Below are 26,912 nucleotides of genomic sequence, written 5' to 3'. Positions count from 1 at the left end.
AAGTCCCATTTTAAATAATAAGCTGGGTGTTTTATATACCCTGTGAATGAGATATATTTGCGAAAGCCGCTGGCACTCAGAAACCGCCATTTTAGGGACCTGTTCTAGAATATCGGACCACTGGTCCTCCGTCAGGGGGCCAACGTCCCGTTCCCACTTATTCTTAGCAGCAGTCAGTGGATATGTCTCCAGATGGGCAGGCAATAATCTTTTATATAATTCAGAGATAAGTCCCCTAGAAGACTCAGATGTAAGTAGCATATGTAGTGTTTGATTATGTGTCACTATCACCGGATTTGTCCTTCTCTGTTTTTCCAATGCATGTCTTAGCTGTAAGTACTGATAAAAGAAGACGTGCGGGAGGTGAAATTCTGTTCTCAATTGTTCAAAACTCTTAAGAGTATTATTTTGCAAAATTTGTGACACCAGATAAATCCCTTTATCTTCCCATCTTCCGAACCCCACCAGCTTTTTGATCTCTTGCAAATCCGGATTTCGCCACAATGGCCACAATTCCGTAGGCCCATTTATCTTCAAAAGACAGTTAGTCAGTTTTTAATCAAGCAATGTCATAGACCTAGTGGACAACAGAAAAATTAGCTGGGTACAAATGTAAAATGAGCAATTGTAAGTACACAGTGTCATGGGCTTAATGATCGTGACCGCAGAGGTCGCAAACGCGACTGGGCCCCTGCCGGTGAGGGACCCACCAACGCAAACTTCTACTGGATGTGCATCCTCGGAGGGTGCCAATATTCATGGCCCCTTCCTAGGTTATTAATATCAGCTTGCAGCTGTCTGCCTAGCCTTTACTGGCTAAATTTTATAGGGGGAACCTATGTCAATTTTTTCTGGGGTCCCCCTGAAGCTAGCAAGTAAATGCTAAGAAAACACCTGTGAGTTGATAATAATAGCCTTGGAACCTTTATGGCTATTGGCTCCTTCCCAGAATATTAACATCAGCTCTCAGCTATCGGCTTTCCCTCTGCAGGTTATGAAAACTACGCGAAAGCCCACACATTTTTTTTGCACAATTTCTGCCAGTTGCTGTTTGGTTACAGCCTATATAGGTTAATTATGTTAACGCTCCTACATAGGCTGGTGATAATTTGTGTGTGCTATTTAACTCTTTACTTACTGGTTTAATATTCTAGCTGACACCTCCTCATTATTAAACCTAGGGCTTGGTGTGCGCGATGCTATTGACAGCAAGCCCTAATCTCATTACCCAAATGCCACTGCATCAGAATGAAAAAGAAGGGGCTGAACCAGGAAATTACATCACAAATCATTTTTTTTTCAAATATCTTTATTTAGCTCAAAAAAGCATTCATTGCTTACAAAAACGCATGCAAAACCGCACCAAAAATGTGGCAAAAAACGCATGGTTTTGCCGCAGCAGTTTTGCTGCCAAGAGATGCAGAAACCTTGCAGAAATTTCTACAAGCAAATGCTCACATACCCTAAAGGGGTTGCTGAAATGTGGGATAATAGTTTGCAGTCACGCTATGTGACTGCAGACTTTTGAATCCTCATAGCACATGCACCACATGGTGTAAAGATTCTCCAGTGCAGGCAACGAGAGTGGGCAGTTACCAGATCGCAAGAGTGCAGTTTGCATTTATGTGGTCACATACTGACTACATGTGTTTGGTTTTGCACAAATCACTTGTATTGATCGATGCCATGCACATCCAGTTGGAATATGACCGGAAGTATGCAAATCACTCTCATCCACAGTACCGGAGAGTCCTGACAGCATGCGGTTCACGTCCTGTGAAGATTGAAAAGTCTGTAGTCACATAGAATAACATTCCAGACTTTCATCCCAAACCTGAACAACCCCTCTAAGCTTTCACATTCCATAAGAACAAGCTTTTCTTTTCGGATGTAATCTTAGGGATGAGGCTGATCAACTGCCGCTGGTGAAGTAAAAAGTTGCAATTTTGGAGGGGAGTACAATTGTTTTTTGTTTTTTTGCTCATCCATACATGATACATTCAAGGAGGGAAAAACCTCTTTTAACATAACGGGTTTTTCCCAATTTTTTGATATACTAGTATTGTGACTTATGGTAAGTGAAGTCTCTTATATTAGCCTATAGAATAGTTGCCACTAGGATTTTTCTGTATTAGTTTTTTTTTTTTAAAGCAAAGGAAAAAAAATATTGTATCACCTAAATCTTTTCCAGCGAAACAGATAATGACCATTTGGCGTAAGGTAAAACAAAATAGTTCATACAGTTGTACAGGGCTCATTTCTTCACAATATCGTCTAGATTCTTACCACAAAATCTGACGAAAAGTAGGAAGTCTGCAGCTCCCACAGAGATGAGGTCTAAGATGTTTCTTCCTCTACTGTACACACAGACAATTATGAGCAGGTCAACTGCCCTTTTATCCCAGCTGCCCTTGATAGATTGGAGGATGGGAATGTCCAACCCATTACTTACAAGTCATTCCTGAGACCTTAACCCTTTGCTGCTCCATTAAAAAGGATATCCGGGACTTTAGAAAAAGGCATATAGTTGCTAACAGAGGCAACTACCTGTCTGTTATACCAGTTGCTGGTCATTGACCGCTCCTGCCAGAGATTCAGCTGCTCCCTGTCAACAGAGCACCAGTTTCTCTTCTTGTTGACACAGCGAGACTACTGGCGTCATCCTTATTTACAGCCATCTTTCCCTGCCTAATTGGGGGGAAGCTGGCTGTCAATCAGCATGACAGCAGTAGTCCCACCCTGTCAACAGGAAGAGAAACTGCTGCTCTGTTGACAGGGAGTTGCTGAATATAGCAGGAGCGGTCAATGGCACCGGGTATAACAGATTGGTAGTTGCCTCTGTTAACAACTACCGTATTTGCCTTTTTTTTTTTAAAAGATCTGGATACCCCCCTCAGCACTCTATCAGTGTTGGAGCCTTTTTCAGGTGTGATATCATCAAAGCCAGGTACCTCCATCTCGGACTTGTTGGCAGCAGACGCCATCTTGCTGCCTGTCTATAGTATCATGATGAATCTCTCTTTATGAGCCAGAGTGCAGCTGCTCAGAAAGAGTGGTCCTGTTTTTGTTGACCGGGCCCATCCATTTATTTGAATCACTTTGATGCAGGTAGAAGACCTCTGGAGATTTCTTCACATTTTTCACGTCTCTACCTATAGTCTCTGGCTGGGTTTTCAAACTATATTGGGAAAAAAACCATACCTGGCTGCAATAATGAGGTCAAGCATTGATTCATGCTGCCGAGTGACTGGGTTCCCTTTAAACAAGAATAGAGATGTATGTGTCAGGAAGTGATTCAGCCGCCTGGCAGATAACTTCAAGTCACTACAAAGATTGCATTGCCTAACATTGAAAGTGAACCATTGGCTTATGTAGATATTGGCACAATAACCTCTCTGAACTGTATGTCTATGGCTAATTAGGCTGTTTGCAGGGAAATGCCTTTAGGAACTTTGATGGCAGATATTGTGAATGGTTATTAATGTGAGGGGTTAATAATATAGGTTATTGGTCTTTAGTTTAGTTTTATCTACTGCTTGGCACTATCTGTCTGTTCTTCATATGTCACAATTACGTGTCATGTTCTTTTGTAATATATGTTCTCCCAGAAGGTGAATATGAGTTACCGTATGTATTTGCATTGTAATAGTGCCCGTGATTCGGAAAAGCAATAAAAAAGCAGAAGTATGTAATATTATACCTTAAATGTAATCTGTCACCAGGTGTTGGGTTTCCGTCGTTCAAGTGCTTCAGGCTTCAGAAGGTGTGAAGTGGCTAAAACCAGGGACTTGTCCATTCTTCTACTTGGAGGCCGCCTTTAATTTATATATATTATAGAAATACATGCAGCTGAACGCTCCGATCTGAGTGTCAACGGCATTGCCGGGTATTGACGTGCGAGACTCATCCGAGTTTCTTTCAAGTCTGATCCCGGCCTTAGACAGTGAGCCAGTCCCAATGATATTGACTGATTTGGCTATCTTAATGTGCATGGGGGCCTACCCTTTACACCCAACACAGTTGTTATACAGATTCTCATTATGACAACCCATCCCGAGCTCTTATTGGTGAGGAAAGTTGCACCTCCAGGGGAAACATGTCATAAATGTAGTAATATATGTTCTGACTGGGGGAACCCCTTTAATTTTCTCTCAATTCTTCCATTCTTGGTTGGCTGCCTTTTAGGGTGTTGCCTTCAAATATAATTTTTTTTTTTGCTAAATTAAGGGTGGAACATACACAAAAGTTTGTTTGTTTTTTTAAAATGTTTTGAAAATCCAAAACTAAACGTTTTTTAAGGGAACGGAAAATTTAAAGAAGTGACTTATAATTCTCCTTTTTCCTACATCCACTTCTAGCTGTGGCAAAAAAACGTAATCAAAAACATTCTTATGATGTATTGTTACAGAAAAAAATTACATCCTTAGTAGCCTTTTAATTTTTATTGCCATCTTTACCTCCAAGTTTATTTATGTACTAGCTGAAGAGCCCGGCGCTGCCCGGGCATAGTAACTAACTGTGGTTAGTTATAGCAAATTATAATTATCTTCCATCTCATAGTCCCGTGCCCATATACCCATCATACATATCCACGATCCCATAGTCGATTGCCCATATACCCATCACACATCCTCCATCCCATAGTCCCATGCCCATATACCCATCATACATATCCTCCATCCCATAGTCCCATGCCCATATACCCATCACACATCCTCCATCCCATAGTCCCATGCCCATATACCCATCTCACATCCTCCATCCCATAGTCCCATGCCCATATACCCATCATACATATTCGCTATCCCATAGTCGAGTGCCCATATACCCATCACACATCCTTCATCCCATAGTGAACCATTATGACATCATAATGAGGGGCGGGGCTTGATACACACACTTTTTCCTCATTATGTAGATAGGGGCAAAATTGTTTGGTGAATTGGAGCGTGTGGGGTTAAAATTTTGCCTCACAACATAGCCTAGGACACTCTCGGGGTTCAGACGTGTGACTGTGCCAAATTTTGTGGCTGTAGCTGCGACGGTGCGGATGCCAATCCCGGACATACACACATACATACATACAGTCATGGCCAAAAGTTTTGAGAATGACACAAATATTATATTTTCACATGATCTGCTGCCCTCTGGTTTTTATGTGTGTTTGTCAGATGTTTTTATCACATACAGAAATATAATTGCAATCATATTATGAGTAACAAAAGGTTATATTGACAGTTAGAATGATTTAATGCAGCAAGTCAATATTTGCAGTGTTGACCCTACTTCTTCAGGACCTCAGCAATTCTCCCTGGCATGCTCTCAATCAACTTCTGGATCAAATCCTGACTGATAGCAGTCGATTCTTGCAAAATCAATGCTTTTATTTTGTCTGAATTTGAAGGTTTTTGTTTGTCCACCCATCTCTTGATGATTGACCACAAGTTCTCAATGGGATTAAGATCTGGGGAGTTTCCAGGCCATGGTCCCAAAATCTCTATGTTTTGTTCCCTGAGCCATTTAGTTATCACCTTTGCTTTATGGCAAGGTGCTCCATCATGTTGAAAAAGGCATTGTCGATTGCCAAACTGCTCTTGGACGGTTGGGAGAAGTTGCTCTTGGAGGACATTCTGGTACCATTCTTTATTCATGGCTGTGTTTTTAGGTAAGACTGAGAGAGAGCCCATTCCCTTGGCTGAGAAGCCACCCCACACATGAATGGTTTCAGGATGCTTGACAGTTGGCATGAGACAAGACTGGTGGTAGCGCTCACCTGGTCTTCTCCGAATAAGCCGTTTTCCAGATGTCCCAAACAATCGAAAAGGGGATTCATCAGAGAAAATGACTTTACCCCAGTCCTCAGCAGTCCACTCCCTGTACCTCTTGCAGAATATCAGTCTGTCCATGATGTTTTTTCTGGAGAGAAGTGGCTTCTTTGCTGCCCTCCTTGAGACCAGGCCTTGCTCCAAGAGTCTCCGCCTCACAGTGCGTGCAGATGCACTCACACCTGCCTGCTGCCATTCCTGAGCAAGCTCTGCACTGCTGGTAGCCCGATCCCGCAGCTGAAACACTTTTAAGAGATGGTCCTGGCGCTTGCTGGTCTTTCTTGGGCGCCCTGGAGCCTTTTTGGCAACAAGGGAACCTCTCTCCTTGAAGTTCTTGATGATGCGATAGATTGTTGACTGAGGTGCAATCTTTCTAGCTGCGATACTCTTCCCTGTTAGGCCATTTTTGTGCATTGCAATGATGACTGCACATGTTTCTTTCGAGATAACCATGGTTAACAGAAGAGAAACAATGATGCCAAGCACCAGCCTCCTTTTAAAGTGTCCAGTGGTGTCATTCTTACTTAATCATGACAGATTGATCTCCAGCCCTGTCCTCATCAACACCCACACCTGTGTTAATGGAGCAATCACTGAAACGATGTTAGCTGGTCCTTTTAAGGCAGGGCTGCAATGATGTTGAAATGTGTTTTGGGGGATAAAGTTAATTTTCTAGGCAAATATTGACTTTGCAAGTAATTGCTGTTAAGCTGATCAATCTTTATAACATTCTGGAGTATATGCAATTTGCCATTAGAAAAAATGAAGCAGTAGACTTTGTAAAAATTAATATTTGTGTCATTCTCAAAACTTTTGGCCATGACTGTACACACACTTGAGCTTTATATATTAGATAGCTCTATTTATATACTGTACAATTATTTACTAATTTACACAGTTACCATACAGATCCATGAATACCCCTGTATGTAGCCAATTCAAGCAGTGGTGGTCAACCTGATACATTATGATGGCTCTTATCAAGAAAAAAGAGGGGGAGAAGCCAGCGCTGCTTGTGGTCAGAATGTAATACATAAAGTGTGAAAACACACATAGATTTCAATCTGTATTCAAAAATGAGACATTTAGCAAAAAATTGATCAATTGTTTGAGCTACCCCGCCACGTCAAGGCAGTCTCGTATGGGGAGTCCTACTCTACGTTTTTTATGTTCGCTGTGCCATTACGGCCTCCTAAATGTATAAAAACAAGACCTCATTACATGCACACTGTACCTCAAGCATTTCAGAATCGCTCCTATGGCACCAGAGAGGACAAGCGCAGGTAAAGATTAGCCAGGTCCATACAGACATTTCAGGTCCAACCTCCACACTGCCTGACCAGCACCACAGATAAAGGATGATCCAGGCCCAGATACAGGTGCGTAATCAAATAAAGCCTAGGGCAGGGTAGGGCTGCCGTTTAATGTGAACAGCAGCCTAGATCAATCACTAAGAAAACAGAAAGAATGGCGTACATGACCCAGCGCGCACGGCTACAGTGGTGGTCAGCCACAAAACCAATATCAAGAAAAAAGAGGGGGAGAAGCTAGCGCTGCTTGTGGTCAGAACGTAATACATAAAGTGTGAAAACACACATAGATTTCAATCTGTATTAAAAAATGAGACATTTAGCAAAAAATTGATCAATTGTTTGAGCTACCCCGCCACGTCAAGGCAGTCTACTGACCACAAGCAGCGCTGGCTTCTCCCCCTCTTTTTTCTTGATATTGGTTTTGTGGCTGACCACCACTGTAGCCGTGCGCGCTGTGTCATGTACGCCATTCTTTCTGTTTTCTTAGTGATTGATCTAGGCTGCTGTTCACATTAAACGGCAGCCCTGCCCTGCCCTAGGCTTTATTTGATTACGCTCCTGTATCTGGGCCTGGATCGTCCTTTATCTGTGGTGCTGGTCAGGCAGTGTGGAGGTTGTACCTGAAATGTCTGCATGGACCTGGCTAATCTTTACCTGCGCTTGTCCTCTCTGGTGCCATAGGAGCGATTCTGAAATGCTTGAGGTACAGTGTGCATGTAATGAGGTCTTGCTTTTATACATTTAGGAGGCCGTAATGGCACAGCGAACATAAAAAACGTAGAGTAGGACTCCCCATACGAGACTGCCTTGACGTGGCGGGGTAGCTCAAACAATTGATCAATTTTTTGCTAAATGTCTCATTTTTGAATACAGATTGAAATCTATGTGTGTTTTCACACTTTATGTATTACGTTCTGACCACAAGCAGCGCTGGCTTCTCCCCCTCTTTTTTCTTGATTATGATGGCTCTTGTATGTGGCCCTTGATTTCATAACATAATATTCAGATTATGCTTGGATTAGTGATGAGCGAACGTGCTGGGATAAGGTGTTATTTGAGCATGCTCGGGTGCTTATCGAATGTTTTCGCTTGCTATAAAATATATTCAAGTCCCCGCGGCTGCAATGTCTTGTGGCTGTTCGACTGCGGCAACACATGCGGGGTTTACATAACAAACAGGCAATCCCTGCATGAGTTGGTGCTGTTGAACAGATATGCATCCACGGGGACCTGAACATATTTTTTCGAGCCGCCGAAGATACTCGGTTAGCACATGAGCTTGCTTAGATAACACCTTGTCGCAGCACGTTCGCTCATCACTAGCTTGGATAAGAATATTTACAATTGAGTCCTCAGCGGTTGATACCTTTTAATGGCTAACTGAAAAGATGGTAACACATTGCAAGCTTTCGAGACTACTCAGGTCTCTTCATCAGGCATTGACTAATACAACATCTGAAAAATAACATATTTATACAGAAAACAGCACAGAAATAATGCAATAGATGAGACAAGTGACGTGAAGCAGAATTATCATTATGGCAGAGGGAGAAACATAAATATTGGAACAGTTCATAGATAAGCAGTGTGAAAGTTTTATTGCCCTCTGATTGGGGTCTGGTTCTGTGTTGTGTGATGACCCCAGAAGGTCTGAAGAGCAAATTCCTTAATTGATGTAAAAAGACATAAATGACATTCATGCCTTTTTACAGCAATTAAGGAATTTGCTCTTCAGGCCTTCTGGGGTCATCACACAACACATTAGGAGACCCCAATCAGAGGACAATAAAACATCCAGACTCCTTATCTATGAACTGGTCCAATATTTATGTTTCTCCCTCTCCCATAATGACAATTCTGCTTCACGTCACTTGTCTCATCTATTGCATTATTTCTGTGCTGTGTTGTGTATAAATATGTGATTCCTCAGATTTTGTATTAGTCTAGCCTGATGAAGAGACCTGAGTAGTCTGGAAAGCTTGCAATGTGTTACCATCTTTTCAGATAGCCATTAAAAGGCATCAACCACTGAGGACTCTCAATTCTGAATATTCTTCTATCTACTGGCTAACATGGTACAAAGATATACATCTTTCCTGTTAGCTTGGATAAGAGATTTTGGACATTCTCATACAAATATTGGGCGCTTTTACACATCCATTGTGGTAATCTTTGTTCTCTTCTTTTATTTCTGCCAATGAGTATAAATTTCAAAGCGAAAAAGTCCATATTTTTCCCTCTTCCTGGTGCCAGAATGTGTTTTTGTACAGGGCCTACCATGCCCCTGCTGCCATTTCTCTCCTTCTTTTCTTTATGGTTGGAAGGAGCACTCCTGCCTGATCATTATCTTGTTAATGGCAGCTGCACTTTATGTGCGTTCCCCTGGGCTCTGGTCCACACAGCAGGCAAGCGGGCCACCCGTTTGGCATCAGTGCCTTGCAATATTCAGAGACCTAAGACAAAGAAAAAAGAACACGATGGACATAATGTTTAAATTACAGTTGATTTCTTTTTTATTAGGTGACTTTTAGCATGTTATAATATTTCTAAAAAAATAAATAAAAAATAAGAAAAATTAGGTAGTGCTTATAACTCAAAGTTATGGTGAACTCAAACCAGTATTTTATTTTTTTAGTTCCTCCCTTGCTGATGTTAGGAGCAATCAAGGTTGTTTCTTTTGAACAATAAAAAGTATGGACAATTATTATTTTTTTTTTGCATTTCTAGTGCATTGGAAAGTTTGCTATTTTGTAAACCCTTGATGTTGGATTGAAGGCATGTTCTGCATGTTAGGATCCTTCTGCTCAGGATGTGCAGCTAGGTCCCTTGTAAATGAAGCACTAGATACCAAAGAAGTCCTAGAAATACATCCATCTGAATATACAGTTACACCACACATGAATATGATATCCTCCTTAGGGCACAGAACATTATTTCAGTATGTATTGCGTTCAATATATGTATTTTTATTATTGGGTTACATTTTAGTTTTATGTTAATATTACTATTTTTGTACACGTGGGAAAGGAAAATCCATCCAGATATTCCACTAGAAATTGTGTTTACATTTTCAGTGGAAATTGGGACACAGAATGACATAAACGGTTTCAGGATGTGGTTTGTTGCTTTATTTCTTGCTATGACAACATTTAATAGTCCACACTGTCCGGTGCGATACATGGAAATTAACATTGAACACATTGCGCAGAAGACAAAAACCATCTTCGGTTATTTTTAAAGAAATAGGTCTAGTAACATTAAATTGATTGATCTTGTCTTCAAGGTAATCAAAAATGCTAAAGGAATATTAGGAATACTATCCTAATATGGATGGCAGCTCTTCTGGTCAATGCAAGTTTCATACAATAATACAATATAACACTGGGGTAAACCTGGGATTTTTTTTAATTAGAAGTTTCAATAACTCCTCGGTTTTGCTCCAAGGACTGTATACTAAGCCGTAAAGTCAGAAGACTGGACATGTATTCGATTTCTGTATATTCATCCTTAAAAAAACAAACAAACTACAATTTGAATTTTTTTTTTCAGGCTGAAATTAAATGAAAAATTCACTTGATTTAACAAGACGTGTTACCCTTACATTTTCAGGCAGACGGGTAGAACGTGATACCACCGCTAATACGGTTTCACAGCAGAACTTTCTTAACCGAGGCCTCAGCAAATCTATGGGCTTCCTGGCATGTAAAGAACAAGACGATGAAGATGACAGCTTCCCCTCGTTAGAACTTGGCTCCACCTATGAGGATATAGCAAAATCACATTACGCTTACAGCAATCTTCAGTCTAACCTTTTAGAAAGGAAACTTAGCGAACGCAGTCAAAGGAAAAAAAATTGGGCTTCCTCATTTGATGTATCGTCCATCTCTAGCCAAGGTACAGAAAGAGGGCTGTCTGCGGTAAAACCCTACAATCGCAATAGATCTGAAACTTTGAATGGACGAATTACAACCATGCCGAAAATGAAGGATCTCAGGCAGTCAAGTGATGCTGATGATGTTATCGGCAAACAGAAAATGGACCAAGCAAAACACGGACCAGAAGTGCCAACCTCTGTTGCCATTTCAAGTGCCTTGGAAAGGATCAGAGAAAAGAAGAAAAACCTGCAAATACTGCGAGATGCCATGAACATAGAAGGTTAGTCCCACTGAATGTTAAAACATTTTTTGGCTCATCAGTTCATGTGAACATTGTTCTTTTCCCAGTAACCATGAAAACTTATAAAAGTCATACAATGTTTTGCTCTCTTCTACATATGTTCTTTATCTGTTTCCACTTGACGCCTAGTTCTGTGCTGAATCCTTAATTTTTGTAAACATTTTTTTCAATGATTTTTGATGTTTTTGTCTGTTTTTGGGAAGGATGTCACAGATACTATATTATGTGTTTCTTTTATCCCAACAATCCATCTTTGGGTAGTTTTTTTTCTGAAATCCACCTAGTATTGAATGTATTGATCATTAAATGTGCAGTAATTAGAAGTGAGTTCTGTTTACCTATGGAGATTTTCAACTAAGAACCATGTATGGACAGCTGGTCAATGGGCAAGCAGCTATGTGGGCAAATGTGATAGTAAGATCAACATGCTGATGATTGTTAACCACCTTGAATGAAAGCAATGCTCCTGGCAGAAAATTAGCTTATGTCCTCCAGGGAGCCTCCGGCTTTCAGTCATGGAGGCGGTGCACAACGTGGTTACAGTCACCGCTCTCTATAATATGAATGGCAGCTGTTACCACCCCCTGTAACTTTGATTGACAGCTCGCTCTGCACACATGCTCTGCACATTATCTTACAGGGTAGCTACCTATAAGGGGCACTAGAGGATATGTTTTTCTTTCTAGAGGAGAGCTAATTTGCATTTTATTGACATTAATCAGTGTTCTTCAACAAAAAATATGAAATGTCAAATACTTCAATTTGTAGTATAGAAACTTTTTATTTTTAAACTGTAAAATATCTTATGATGTTGTAACTAAAGCGTGAATGTACTAAACAATTCTTTGGTCCTTCAGGTGCATCCCACAAAATTAAAATATCAAAAAGTTTATTTCGGTTCTTTAATACAAAAAGTGAAACTCCTATATTATATAGAGTCATTGCAGGCAGAGTGATCTATTTCAAGTGTTTATTTCTGTTAATGTTGATGATTATGGCTTACAGCCAATGAAAACCCAGAAGTCATTATCTCCGTAAATTAGAATACTTTATGACACCTGCTTGAAAAATTATTTTAAAATCCGAAATGTTGGCCTACTGAAATGTATGTTCAGTAAATGCACTCAATACTTGGTCGTGGCTCCTTTTGCATCAATTAATGCAGTGTGGCATGGAGGTGATCAGTCTGTGGCACTGCTGAGATGTTATGGAAGCCCAGGTTGCTGGTGTAGGTCCACTGTGTTTTATCAAGACCAAAATCAGATCAGTCGTCTACCAGGAAATTTTAGAGCACTTCATGCTTCCCTCTGCCGACAAGCTTTTTGGAGATGGAAATTTAATTCTCTAGCAGGTCTTTGCACCTGTCCACACTGCCAAAAGTACCAATACCTGGTTTAAAAACAACAGTATTACTGTGCTTGATTGGCCAACAAACTCATCTGACCTTAACCCCATAGAGAATCTCTGGGGTATTGTCAAGAAGAACATGAGAGACACAAGACCCAACAATACAGACAAGCCGAAGGCTGCTATTAAAGCTACCTGGGCTTCCATAACATCCCAGCAGTGCCACAGGTTGATCGCCTCCATGCCACGCCGCATTGATGCAGTAATTGATGCAAATGGAGCCTCGACCAAGTATTGAGTGCATTTACTAAACATACAATGGTTACGGAAAGTATTCACTTTTTGTTTCATTGCAGCCATTTGATAAATTCAAAAAAGTTCATTTTTTCTCATTAATGTACACTCTGCACCCTTCCTTGACTGAAAAAAAAACAGAAATGTAAAAATGTTTGTTAATAAAAAAAAAAGCTGAAATATCACATGGTCATAAGTATTCAGACCCTTTGCTCAGACACTCATATTTAAGTCACATGCTGTTCATTTCCTTGTGAGCCTCCTTGAGATGGTTCTGCTCCTTCATTGGAGTCCAGCTGTGTTTAATTAAACTGATAGGACTTGATTTGTAAAGGCACACACCTGTCTATATACAGTGGGTATATAGACCAAATGAGAATCATGAGGTCAAAGGAACTGGCCAAGGAGCTCAGAGACAGAATTGTTGTGAGTTCATTTTTCCCTTCACTATTGAGGTCTGATGAACTCCTTCCTCTGGTGAAGGAAGGTAAGGAAGGTAGTGAGGCTGATTATCAAACACCTGGGCAGCTAGATGATGACTGGGTGGCTGGAATTGAGGACTGGATATAAGGCTGCCGACGCCTTTCTTCCTGGCTGGTGATTTTCCTGCTGGATTCTTGGAGACCAGTCTGATTCCTGCATCTCAAAGCTAAGTTTTTCTGCTCTGCTTTGTACTCTTCAGTTTTGTGTTTGTTTTGCCTTGTTTTTTGGGAGTTCTGCCATCCCCGGCCGGGGGTGAGCTGAATTCCAATTTTGTCTCTGATCTGTTGATCTTTTGCTCTGTCTTCAGAATATACCTGAGTGCTGATATAGTCTATTGAAGCCTAGCGACTTCAGGGCCTGTTTTTCCTATCAGTCGGTTGGCTCATTTTGATAGGGTTTTTGCGGATGGCAGACAGTAGCTTTCCTATCCTGTCCTATGTAGTTAGCTTGGGCCCCATCATTTGCTCAACCTATCTTTCTATCTGTGTTAGTGTTTTCATCTTGCTTCACCGTCATTATATGTTGGGGGCTGCCTATTGCTTTGGGGTCTGCTCTGGGGCAGTTTAGTTTTTCCCCTTTCTGTCTTTAGGCTATCTAGTTCTCCGGCTGTGATCGAAGTGTCTAGGGCACCGTAGGAACCCCCCACGGCTACTGCTAGTTGTTGTGGATAGGTCCAGGGGTCTGCAATCCGATTGCTGCCAACCTCTCTGGTTTTTCTGGACTTAGCTGGTATTTTGTTTTTTCCTCCTTCGGTGACTCATCATAACAGAATCACCAGCCATACCGCAGATCCTAAGGTACTCAATAAGAGGAGAGTATTGTAGGAAAAAAAAAAGAAAAAAAAAAAGTCAGAATTTTTTTTTTTTTTTTTGTGCATATTTTTTCCTCTATATCTCTGAGGCCGTAGGAGGAATTTTTCTCTCAATGGAGATGAAGCAATTGTCTGATCGTGTGGAGCAGCTCGCTGCTGAAGTGCGGGGAATTTCTGCCTATCTTGCTCATTCACATGCTGCTGAACCAAAGATTCCCACTCCTGATGTGTTTTTTGGGGATCGGTCTAAATTCTTGAATTTCAAGAATAATTGTAAATTATTTTTTGCCTTGAAGCCTAACTCATCGGGGAACGCCGCGCAGCAGGTTAAAATTGTCATCTCTTTGCTGCGCGGCGATCCACAGGATTGGGCGTTTTCTTTCAAACCTGATGATCCTATTCTGAATAATGTGAACGCATTTTTTCAAGCCTTGGGGTTGTTGTATGATGAACCTAATGCTATTGATCAGGCTGAAAAGACCCTGTTGGCATTAAGCCAGGGTCGGGATTCGGCAGAGTTTTTCTGTCAAAAATTCCGAAATTGGGCGGTCCTTACTACCTGGAATGATGGTGCCTTGGCAGCCCTCTTTCGGAAGGGTTTGTCAGAAACTGTAAAAGATACTATGGTGGGATTTCCTATTCCCTCTGGTCTTGACGATTCTATGTCATTAGCCATTCAGGTGGATCGGCGTTTACGTGAACGCAAAACTACACTAGAGATTTTGCCACCTGTTGAACAACTGTCTGAACCTATGCAATGTGATAGAGTTTTGTCTAGGGCGCAACGTCAGGAGTTCAGAAGGCGTAATAAGCTGTGTTTTTTTTGTGGAGATGCCTCGCATATTATTTCTGTCTGCCCTAAACGAGAGAAACGTTGTGCACACACGTTTTCTGTGGGTGGTGTTCAACCTAAGTTTCTTCTGGCAATTACTCTGATCTGCTCCCTGTCCACATTTTCCGCCAAGGCTTTTGTGGATTCAGGAGCAGCTCTTAACCTGATGGACTTGGATTTTGCTAAACGTTGTGGATTTCCTATGACACCTCTGCGGACGCCTATCCCTTTGAGGGGTATTGATGCTACTCCTTTGGCGAAGAATAAACCTCAGTTTTGGACCCAGGTGGTAATGCGGGTCGCCCCAGACCATCAAGAAAATTGCAGATTTTTGGTGTTGCATAATTTGCATGATACCATTGTTCTGGGGTTTCCCTGGTTGCAAATCCATAATCCAGTTCTGGATTGGAAATCTTTGTCTGTGGTGAGCTGGAGTTGTCGGTGTGCCCTTAGTGATGCTCCTGTTTTCTCCACCTCTACCCAGTCGCATGATGTTCCTGCCTATTTGGCTGACTTTTATGATGTATTTAGTGAGAATGAGTCTGCGTCTTTGCCTCCTCATAGGAGTTATGACTGTGCAATTGAGCTGAACCCGGGGTGTAAATTCCCCAAGGGTCGGCTCTTCAATTTATCTGTACCTGAGCACGAGGCTATGCGATCCTATATTAAGGAGGCATTGGAGAAGGGTCATATTAGACCATCCTCTTCACCCTTAGGTGCTGGTTTTTTTTTCGTGGCTAAAAAGGATGGTTCATTAAGGCCTTGTATTGACTATCGTGCCCTCAACAAAATTACTGTTAAATATCAGTATCCGTTACCCCTGATTTCTGATCTATTCTCCAGAGTTAAAGGTGCTTGCTGGTTTACCAAGCTTGACCTCAGGGGGGCGTATAATCTTATTCGCATTAAGCATGGGGATGAATGGAAGACGGCGTTTAATACCCTGGAGGGACATTTTGAGTACCTGGTGATGCCTTTTGGGCTCACTAATGCCCCTTCTGTCTTCCAGTGCTTCATGAACGATATATTCCGAGACTTTGTGGATAAATTTTTGATTATCTATCTGGATGATATTTTGATCTTCTCCAAGAATTGGGACTCTCATGTGGAACATGTTCGGACTGTGTTCCGGATTTTGAGGGAGAATTCCCTGTATGTCAAGGGATCGAAATGCCTTTTTGGGGTACAGAGGATTTCATTTTTGGGATTTATTTTGTCTCCGTCAACTTTTGAAATGGACCCGGCCAAGGTACAGGCCATTTATGATTGGGTTAAGCCCACTTCTTTGAAGGCCCTCCAGAAGTTTTTGGGTTTTGCTAATTTTTATCGGAAATTTATAGCTAATTTTTCTGGTATTGCCAAGCCATTGACGGATTTGACTAGGAAGGGTGCTGATGTGCTGAATTGGTCTCCGGAGGCTGTTTCTTCCTTTCAGGAGCTGAAGCGAAGATTCACTTCTGCTCCGGTTTTGCGGCAACCTGATGTCTCACTCCCGTTTCAGGTGGAGGTGGACGCTTCTGAGATTGGTGCAGGAGCGGTGTTGTCCCAAAAAGATCCTGTGACATCTAAAATGAATCCTTGTGCTTTCTTTTCCCGAAAGTTCTCCCCATCCGAACGTAACTATGATGTGGGGAATCGGGAACTGTTGGCCATGAAATGGGCATTTGAGGAGTGGAGACATTGGTTGGAGGGAGCCAAACACCAAGTCGTGGTCCTTACTGACCACAAGAATTTGATTTACCTGGAGTCGGCCAAGCGCTTGAATCCTAGACAGGCTAGGTGGGCCTTGTTTTTCACACGTTTTGATTTTGTGGTCTCTTTTCTTCCGGACACTAAGAATGTCAAGGCAGACGCCCTCTCTAGGAGTTTCCTTGCTGATTCTCCTGTTGTGACTAAGCCTGCTACCATCTTAGGCGAGGGGGTAGTTCTTTCTGCCATCTCGCCCTATTTGAGACGTGCTCTGGAAGAGTTTCAGGAGGACAAACCTGAGCGTTGTCCCAGTGGAAAGTTGTATGTTCCTGACCAGTGGAGGAAGAGAGTGATGTCTGAAGTTCATTTCTCTGCATTGGCTGGACATCCAGGTAATTTTGGTACTAGAGATCTGGTGAGTCGGTCTTTTCGGTGGCCCGCCTTGTCTCATGATGTCAGGAATTTTGTGCAGTCCTGTGGGACTTGCTCCCGATCTAAACCTTGTTCTCGCTCTAGTGGGTTGTTGATGCCTTTGTCGGTGCCCAGGAGGCCATGGACCCATATTTCAATGGATTTTATCTCTGATATGCCTGTCTCTCAGAGAATGACTGTTATTTGGGTGATTTGTGATAGATTCTCTAAGATGGTCCATCTTGTACCACTCCCTAAGTTGCCATCTTCCTCTGAGTTGGTGCCCTTGTTTTTGCAACAGGTGGTTCGCTTGCACGGGATTCCTGAGAACATTGTATCTGACAGAGGAGTTTAGTTTGTGTCTAGATTTTGGAGGACTTTCTGTTCCAAGCTGGGAATTCAGTTGTCCTTCTCCTCTGCTTTTCACCCTCAGACCAATGGGCAGACGGAGAGAACAAACCAGACTTTGGAGTCATATTTGAGATGTTTTATTTCTGCCGATCAGGATGATTGGGTTTCATTTTTGCCCTTGGCCGAATTTGCTTTAAATAATAGAGCTAGTTCTGCCACTTTGATGTCACCTTTTTTTTGTAACTTTGGTTTTCACCCTCGATTTTCTTCAGGGCAGGTGGAGCCTTCTGCCTGCCCAGGTGTTGACACTGTGGTGGAGAGAATGCACCAGATCTGGGACCAAGTAGTGGATAAGTTGTCTCTCTCCCAGGAAAAGGCCCAGCGGTTTTCCAACCGGCGTAGGACCGTTGGTCCCCAGTTTAAGGTGGGCTATAAAGGTGGCTTCTCCTAAGTTTAAGCCTAGATTTATTGGACCTTACAAGATTTTGGAGATTATTAATCCGGTCTCTTTTCGGTTGGCTCTTCCTGTCACATTTAAAATTCATAATGTGTTTCATAAGTCCTTGTTGAAGAGGTTTGTTGAACCAGTAGTTCCTGTGGTGGCACCTCCTGACCCTATATTGGTTGAAGGTAACATGGAATATGAGGTAGAGAAGATACTGGATTCCCGTCTGGCTAGACGGAGACTCCAGTATTTGGTTAAGTGGAAGGGTTATGGTCAGGAGGATAATTCCTGGGTCTCTGCCTCTGATATTCATGCTGAAAGATTGGTGCATGCCTTTCATCGGGCTCACCCGGATCGCCCTGGTGGCATGGATGAGGGTTTGGTGACCCCTCCTCAAGGGGGAGGTACTGTTGTGAGTTCATTTTTCTCTTCACTATTGAGGTCTGATGAACTCCCTCCTCTGGTGAAGGAAGGTAGTGAGGCTGATTATCAAACACCTGGGCAGCTAGATGATGACTGGGTGGCTGGAATTGAGGACTGGATATAAGGCTGCCGACGCCCTTCTTCCTGGCTGGTGATTTTCCTGCTGGATTCTTGGAGACCAGTCTGATTCCTGCATCTCAAAGCTAAGTTTTTCTGCTCTGCTTTGTACTCTTCAGTTTTGTGTTTGTTTTGCCTTGTTTTTTGGGAGTTCTGCCATCCCCGGCCGGGGGTGAGCTGAATTCCATTTTTGTCTCTGATCTGTTGATCTTTTGCTCTGTCTTCAGAATATACCTGAGTGCTGATATAGTCTATTGAAGCCTAGCGACTTCAGGGCCTGTTTTTCCTATCAGTCGGTTGGCTCATTTTGATAGGGTTTTTGCGGATGGCAGACAGCAGCTTTTCTATCCTGTCCTATGTAGTTAGCTTGGGCCCCATCATTTGCTCAACCTATCTTTCTATCTGTGTTAGTGTTTTCATCTTGCTTCACCGTCATTATATGTTGGGGGCTGCCTATTGCTTTGGGGTCTGCTCTGGGGCAGTTTAGTTTTTCCCCTTTCTGTCTTTAGGCTATCTAGTTCTCCGGCTGTGATCGAGGGGTCTAGGGCACCGTAGGAACCCCCCACGGCTACTGCTAGTTGTTGTGGATAGGTCCAGGGGTCTGCAATCCGATAGCTGCCAACCTCTCTGGTTTTTCTGGACTTAGCTGGTATTTTGTTTTTTCCTCCTTCGGTGACTCATCATAACACAGAATTATGGCAAGGCACAGATCTGGCCAAGGTTACAAAAGAATTTCTGCAGTACTCAAGGTTCCTGAGAGCACAGTGGCCTCCATAGTCTTTAAATGGAAGAAGTTTGGGACCACCTGAATTCTTCCTTGACCTGGCAGTCCAGCCAAACTGAGCAATCATGGGAGACGAGCTTTGGTGAGAGAGGTAAAGAAGAACCCCAAGATCACTGTGGCTGAACTCCACAGATGCAGTAGGAAGATGGGAGAAAGTTCTACAAAAGTCAACTATCACTGAAGCCCTCCACCAGTCAGGCCTTTATGGCAGAGTGGCCTGATGGAAGCCTCTCCTCAGTGCAAGACATATGAAAGCCTGCATAGAGTTTGCTAAAAAACACATGTGGAGAAAAACAGGCACTGCACATTACTTGAACAATACAATCCCAACAGTGAAACATGGTGGTGGCAGCATCATGATATGGGGGTGTTTTTCAGCTGCATGGACAGGACGACTGGTTGCAATTGAAGGAAACATGAATGCGGCTAAGTACAGAGATATCCTGATGAAAACCTCGTCCAGAGTGTTCTGGACCTCAGACTTGGCCGAAGGTTCACCTTCCAGTAAGACAATGACCCTAAGCACAGAGCTAAAATAGCAAAGGAGTGGCTTCAGAACAACTCTGTGACCATTCTTGACTGGCCCAGCCAGAGCCCTGACCTAAACCCAATTGAGCATCTCTGGAGAGACCTGAAAATGGCTGTCCACCAACGTTCAGCATCCAACCTGATGGAACTGTAGAGGATCTGCAAGGAAGAATGGCAGAAGATCCCCAAATCCAGGTGTGAAAAACTTGTTGCATCATTCCCAAGAAGACTCATGGCTGTACTAGCTCCAAAGGGTGCTTCTACTCAATACTGAGCAAAGGGTCTGAATACTTCTGACCATGTGATATTTCAGTTTTTCTTTTTTAATAAATTTGCAAACATTTCTGTGTTTTTTTTCAGTCAAGATGGGGTGCAGAGTGTACATTAACGAGAAAAAAATGAACTTTTTTGAATTTACCAAATGACTGCAATGAAACAAAGAGTGAGAAATTTAAAGGGGTCTGAATACTTTCAGTACACACTGTACATTTCAGTAGGCCAACATTTCTGGATTTTAAAATAATTTTTTTCAATCTGGTGTTATAAAGTATTCTAATTTACTAAGATAATGACCTTTGGGTTTTCAATCCATCTATCCATAGAATAATGATAACTTTGTGTTTTGTGGGGACTAATACCTGGACCCCTAATGATCCCAAGAACATGGCTCTTAAATGCACCTTCGGATTAAAATTCGGGGCTCGGCATGTGCACCACATCATCCGCTTATTGTCTGCAGGATTGCAGAGATAGGTGATACCTTTCAGTGTTGGAAATATCCATTTAAATTATTAGTATTCACTGTTACAATGAAAAGAACTGCATTTCTGAAAGGAATTCTAATATGATATTATGCTAATTACACTCTTCTAGACTGTATACTAAGCTATTACTAGATCTCATTATTAGCAGTTTGTTTTGATTTTCTTTGATGGCAATCAGAATTTTTTACTTGTTTTTAACCAATTTATCACCTATGCATAGGTTAGATGATAACTTGCTGATAGTGTGAGTCTGACTTCTGGGACTCGTACCAGTTGGCTGAAGGGGGAATTTTAATCCTCAATGGGGGGGACTTTTATCCCTGTTATAAAATGGAACAGCAGGCCAAGATGCCCAACTACCTATCCATTCATTCTCTATGGGGCTGCAGGAAAAAGCTATGCACAGCGCTCGACAGTCCCTTAGGGAATGAATGAAGCAGCGGCCACACATGCACACTGCTTCTTTATTCTAACAGGGATGAAGGGACCCCATTTTGCCAATCTATGCCAATCCCAGTGGTTGGATCTCCACTGATCCTATGGATAGGTGAGATGTCGTTTTCACTGGACAAACCCGTAAAGCTTGTACCCATTATAGCAAGTTATCTGCTACCTCATGTAAGTACAGGACTGATCTGAACTATTGGAGCTTATCTTATCTGAATATTCCTCCAGGCTGAGTTGCTTCATTCATTCAGAAGTACGGTAGTAAAAATGGCTTGTCTCTCTGTAGTTGCTGCACCCAGATATACCAGTTACCTGGTGTCCTGCACCCAATGCTAAATGTTAATTATATCTTTTCAGTAAATCAGTATAATTTGTGGTTATATATGATTGACTTCAGTGAAGATGTGCTATTGGTGTTTTGTTATTTACGCTGGGATTACAAATTCACTGTAATGTCGCCTGTTATGAATGGGTCACCGAGGAGAAAAAAGCAAAACAAGCTAAGTCACAGAAAACCAGAGAGGTTGGTAACTATGCAGATTGCAGATCCCTGATCCTACCACACAACTAGCAGCAGCCGTGGAGCGTACCTACGATGTTCCTAGACGCTTTGTCACAGCCGGAGGTCTAAATAAGCCTGAAGCATGAAAAGGGGAAAACTAACTGCCCCAGAGCAGACCCCAAAGGAATAGATAGCCCCCACACATGTATTGACGGTGAAACAAGATGAAGGCACAAACACAGGCAGGAAAATAGGCTGAGCAAACGATGAGGCCCAAACTAACTAGAAAGGAAAGGAAAGACACTATCTGCAACCTGCAAAAACCCTACAAAAATAATGTCCAACACTTCTGATAGCAAAATTAACCCTGAAGTCACTAGACGTCTCCCACTATATCAGCACTCTGAAATATTCCGAGACAGAGCAAAAAGAGACCAAACTAGTAAGGGACAAAAAGCAAATTGGCAAAATACTGATAAATAAGAGTGGAAATTCAGCACAGCCCCCAGCCGGGGCTGGCTGACCACGCAAAAAACTGAATAGACCAACAAAATCAAGTGTGAACATTAGCAGAAAAACTTAGCTTTAGATGACTGGAACAGAGCTGAAAATCAAGAGCTGACAAGCCAGAAGGAATCACCAGCAACTGAATAGGGCGTTGGCTGTCTTAAATCCAATCTGAGACTACTGAAGTCCAATCGTCATCCTCATTCTCAGGTGGCAGATCTCCACCGATCAAATCAGCCTCACTACCTCCTGTTACCACCAGAGGGAGTCTGGAAGGAGAACTCACAACTGGTGAAGCAGAGAATGAACTCACAACAGTCGCCATAACAAACACTAGCGGACAGCGGCGCCTGCGATCGGCGCACCCAAAATCCGAAAAGTTAGATTTTGGCGCGCACGGCGCACCGTCAAAAGTGCGCAGCGCAGGTCAAAGCGCAACTAGCGCACGGCCTGCGCACGATCTGCGCACCCTATGCTAAAGATAGGGTGCGCCGATCGCAGGCGCCGCTGTCCGCTAGGAGGCGGCGCTACAAGCAAGGGGCGGGCACGCCGGGCAGAGAGCCGGCTCGGGGGCGGAGCTACCCCCGGCCGTGCGTGCGCTTAAAAAGCGCTAATGTGAAACCAGCCTTAGCGACCGCCGATACGCCTTTTAACGGCGGTATTTAACTGTACTAAAACCACAGCGCCGCTAATTCACGGCGCTGTGGAGAAAGTGAATAGCGCCCCCCCAGTGTCGAATTTTCTCCGGGGTCTCGGCTGCCGGGGGTAGCCGAGTCCCCAGAAAACATGAATCGGTCGTTTTTTACCGACCCCGCTTTTGCGATCGCCGTTATTAATCCTATAACGGCAACCGTAAAAAAAAAAGCCGCGATTGTGCATTAAATTTCTCTTTCCTCTGATGTGATCACACATCAGAGGAGAGAGAAAGAGAGTCCCCGATCCCCCCCCCCCCGGTATCTCTCCGTGGTCCTCTGTCCCCTCCCGGTGGTCCTGCATCCCGCCGACGTCCTCCGGTGGGCGTCGCCATCTTGGATCCGGAGAAAATGGCGGACGCATGCGCAGTGCGCCCGCCGGGAATCTGCAGGCTCCGGCTGGCAGATTCCATTCATTAATTTTGATCACGATGATAAACTATCATCGTGATCAAAATAAACAAAATAGTACATAATCCCCCCGTTTATCACCCCCTTAGTTAGGCCAACATAACGAAATAAAGAAAATTATTTTTTTTTCAGTTTTCCATTAGGGCTAGGGTTAGGGTTGGATTAGGGTTAGGGTTGGGCTAGGGTTAGGGCTCGGGTTAGGGCTAGGGTTAGAATTAGGGTTAGGGCGAACTAGGATTAGGGTTAGAATTAGGGTTGGGATTAGGGTTAGGGTTGGGGTTAGGGGTATGTTGGGGTTAGGGTTGGAGCAAGAATTGAGGGGTTTCCATTATTTACCAACTTTGGGGGTCTAAAAATTGGGTATAAAAAAATCACTTTTTATTTTCACGGCTCTGCGTTTATAAACTTCTGTGAAGCGCTTGGGGGTTCAAAATGCTCACCACATATCTAGATAAGTTCCTTAGGGGGTCTAATTTCCAAAATGGGGTCACTTGTGGGGGGTTTCCACTGTTTAGGCCCATAAGGGGCTCTGCAAATGCAACATGACGCCCGCAGACCATTCCATCAAAGTCTGCATTCCAAAATGGCACTCCTTCCCTTCTGAGCTCTCCCATGCGCCCAAACAGTGGTTCCCCCCACATATGGGGTATCGGCGTTCTCAGGACTAATCGCACAACAACTGTGGGGGTATGATTTCTCCTGTTACCCTTGTAAAAATAAAAATTTGGGGGCGAAAAGATCATTTTTGTGGAAAAAAAAATGGATTTTTTATTTTCACGGCTCTACGTTATAAGCTTCTGTGAAGCACTTAAAGGTTCAAAGTGCTCACCACACATCTAGATAAGTTCCTTAATGGGTCTAGTTTCCAAAATAGGGTCACTTGTTGGAGGTTTCCACTGTTTAGGCACAATAAGGGCTCTCCGAACGCAACATGGTATCCAATCTCAATTCCAGCCAATTCTGCGTTGAAAAAGTCAAACGGCACTCCATCCCTTGCGAGCTCTGCCATGTGCTGAAAAAGTGGTTTACCCCCACATATGGGGTATCGGCGTATTCAGGAGAAATTGTACAACAAATTTTGTGGTTGATTTTTCTCTTTTAACACTTGTGAAAATAAAAAAAATTGGTTCTGAAGTTAATTTTTTGCAAAAAAAAGCTAAATGTTAATTTTTTCCTTCCACATTGCTTTAGTTCCTGTGAAGCACTTAAAGGGTTAATAAACTTCTTGAATGGGGTTTTGAGCACCTTGAGGGGTCTAGTTTTTAGAATGGTGCCACTTTTGGGTATTTTCTGTCATGTGCACCCCTGAAAATGACTTTAAATATGATGTGGTCCCTAAAAAAAATGGTTTTGTAAATTTTGTTGTAAAAATGAGAAATCGCTGGTCAACTTTTAACCCTTATAACTTCCTAACAAAAAAAAAAAATTTTGCTTCCAAAATTGTGGTGATGTAAAGTAGACATGTGGGAAATGTTATTTATTAAGAAATTTTTGTGACACATCTCTCTGATTTAAGGGCATAAAAATTTAAAGTTTTAAAATTGCAAAATTTTCGCTATATTTCTGTTTTTTTCATAAATAAACACAAGACTTATCGAAGAAATTTTACTACTAACACGAAGTACAATATGTCACGAAAAAACAATCTCAGAATCACCGGGATCCATTAAAGCGTTCCAGAGTTATAACCTCATAAAGGGACAGTGGTCAGAATTGTAAAAATTGGCCTGGTCATTAAGCTGCAAACTGGCTCTGACGCTAAGGCTACTTTCACACATCAGGTTTTCGGCGTCAGGCGCGTTCCGGATCCGTCTTGCGCTTGACAGCCAAAACCGGATCCGTCTCATCCGGTTCATCCGGTTTTCGACGGATTACGCCGGATTCGGTTTTTAAAATCGCCCCTTGTGGCCTTCCGAAAGGGATTGGCTACTGAAAAACTATATATAGCGTGTTCCTACAGCCCTTCTTTGACAGGTTGTAAAGGAGAAAGTGCAGGTTGGAGAGAAGAGCAAGTTACTGGCGAAGATGGATGTTGTGATTGGAAATATTTTGAAGAATTTGGCGGATTTTACAGCGGAGGCGAATCGTTTGAGGGTGATTGTTCTGGAGAAGGAGAGAGCGAGACAGCAGCGCATCAGGCATCGTAGACGACGTTTGTGGTTCCACCCCACCACAGCCAAGAGAATGACGCGTGGGGTCTATTCTACACTCTGCATGGACCTTAGACGAAACCCGGATAAATTTTTTGGATATGTTCGGATGAAAATGGAGAATTTTGATTACTTGGTGGAGCGCATTGCACACCTCATAAGAAAATCGGACACCTATTGCCGCTTCTCTGTTTCACCCGCAGAGCATCTGATGGTGACTTTAAGGTAAGCCACATTTATTGGATATGCTCGCATCAGAGGACACTTTCACTGCAATCTTGTTGGTGGTAGTTTGCAGCTCCAAGTGTTATAGCTGACTTTTGGTATGTAATGCTGTGATTTTAACCCCTTCCTGACATCAGACGTACTATCCCGTCCATGGGACCCGGGCCCCTATGCCCATGGACGGGATAGTACGTCTACCGCGATCAGCGGCGCCCACGTGGTGAGCGCCGCTGATCGCGGCCGGGTGTCAGCTGATTATCACAGCTGACACCCGGCACAATGTGTCAGGGGCGGTCACGGACCGCCCCCGACACGTTAACCCCTTGCACACCGCGATCAAACATGATCGCGGTGTACCGGGGGTTAAAGGGAAGCATCGGCAGGGAGGGGGCTCCCTCCGTGCTTCCCTGAGCCCCCCACGGCAGCGCAATGTGCAGCGCTGCTGCCGGGGGCTCCTTTCCTGCAGGCCCCCGAATCTAAGATGGCGACGGGGGCCTTCGGGGGCCTGCAGGAAGCTGGCTTCCTCAGTGCCTGCAAAGCGCAGGCATGAGGAAGCCTTGTGCACTGCCTGTGACAGATCGCTGATCTGTCACAGTGATCTGTGATGTGACAGATCAGCGATCTGTCACAGAACAGTTATGTCCCACCTGGGACTATTTAATAAAGTAAAAAAAAAATAAAAAAAAAGTGTTAAAATAATTTAAAAAAAATCGCCAAATAAATTACAAAAAAAAAAAATATTCCCCCAAATAAATCCATTTTTTGAAAATAAAAAAAAAAACAATAAAAGTACACATATTAGGTATCGCCGTGTCCGTAACGACCCGCCCTATAAAACTGTCCCATTAGTTAACCCCTTTAGCGAACCCCTTAAAAAATAAAAATAAAAAACGAAGCAAAAAATAATGATTTATTATCATACCGCCAAACAAAAAGTGTAATAACGCGCGATCAAAAAGACGCATATAAATATCCATGGTACCGCTGAAAACGTCATCTTGTCCCGCAAAAAACGAGCCGCAACACAGCATCATCAGCGAAAAAATAAAAAAGTTATAGCTCGCAGAATAAAGCGATGCAAAAATAATTATTTTTTATATAAAATAGTTTTCATTGCATAAAACTGACAAAACATAAAAAAACTACCTAAATGAGGTATCGCTGTAACCGTACTGACCCGAAGAATAAAACCGCTTTATCAATTTTACCGCACGCGGAACGGTGTAAACGCACCCCCCCCCCAAAGTAATTCATGAAACGCTGGTTTTTGTTCATTCTGCGTCCCAAAAATCGGAATAAAAAGTGATCAAAAAATGTCACGTGCCCGAAAATGGTACCAATAAAAACGTCAACTCGTCCCACAAAAAATAAGACCTCACATGACT

The 26,912-nt window shown here is 42.8% G+C and overlaps 1 protein-coding gene across 6 annotated transcripts in view; it reads left to right on the top strand.

Annotated features, from left to right (window-relative positions):
- Positions 1 to 26,912, top strand: part of PTPN13 (protein tyrosine phosphatase non-receptor type 13) — a 399,005-nt gene that overhangs the window by 181,154 nt on the left and 190,939 nt on the right. For all 6 annotated transcript variants that reach the window (XM_073541467.1, XM_073541487.1, XM_073541500.1 and 3 more), the window contains one exon: positions 10,748 to 11,293. In XM_073541467.1, coding sequence (XP_073397568.1) covers positions 10,748 to 11,293 — 546 coding nt within the window. The remainder of the gene's footprint in view (positions 1 to 10,747; positions 11,294 to 26,912) is intronic.

Source organism: Dendrobates tinctorius, unplaced genomic scaffold (assembly GCF_039654945.1).
Source record: "Dendrobates tinctorius isolate UK_male_01 unplaced genomic scaffold, ASM3965494v1 ptg000011l, whole genome shotgun sequence".
In the NCBI taxonomy this organism is placed as follows: Eukaryota; Metazoa; Chordata; class Amphibia; order Anura; family Dendrobatidae; genus Dendrobates; species Dendrobates tinctorius.
Note: the sequence above shows the minus strand (reverse complement) of the source record. Positions and strands in the feature narration are given on the sequence as shown.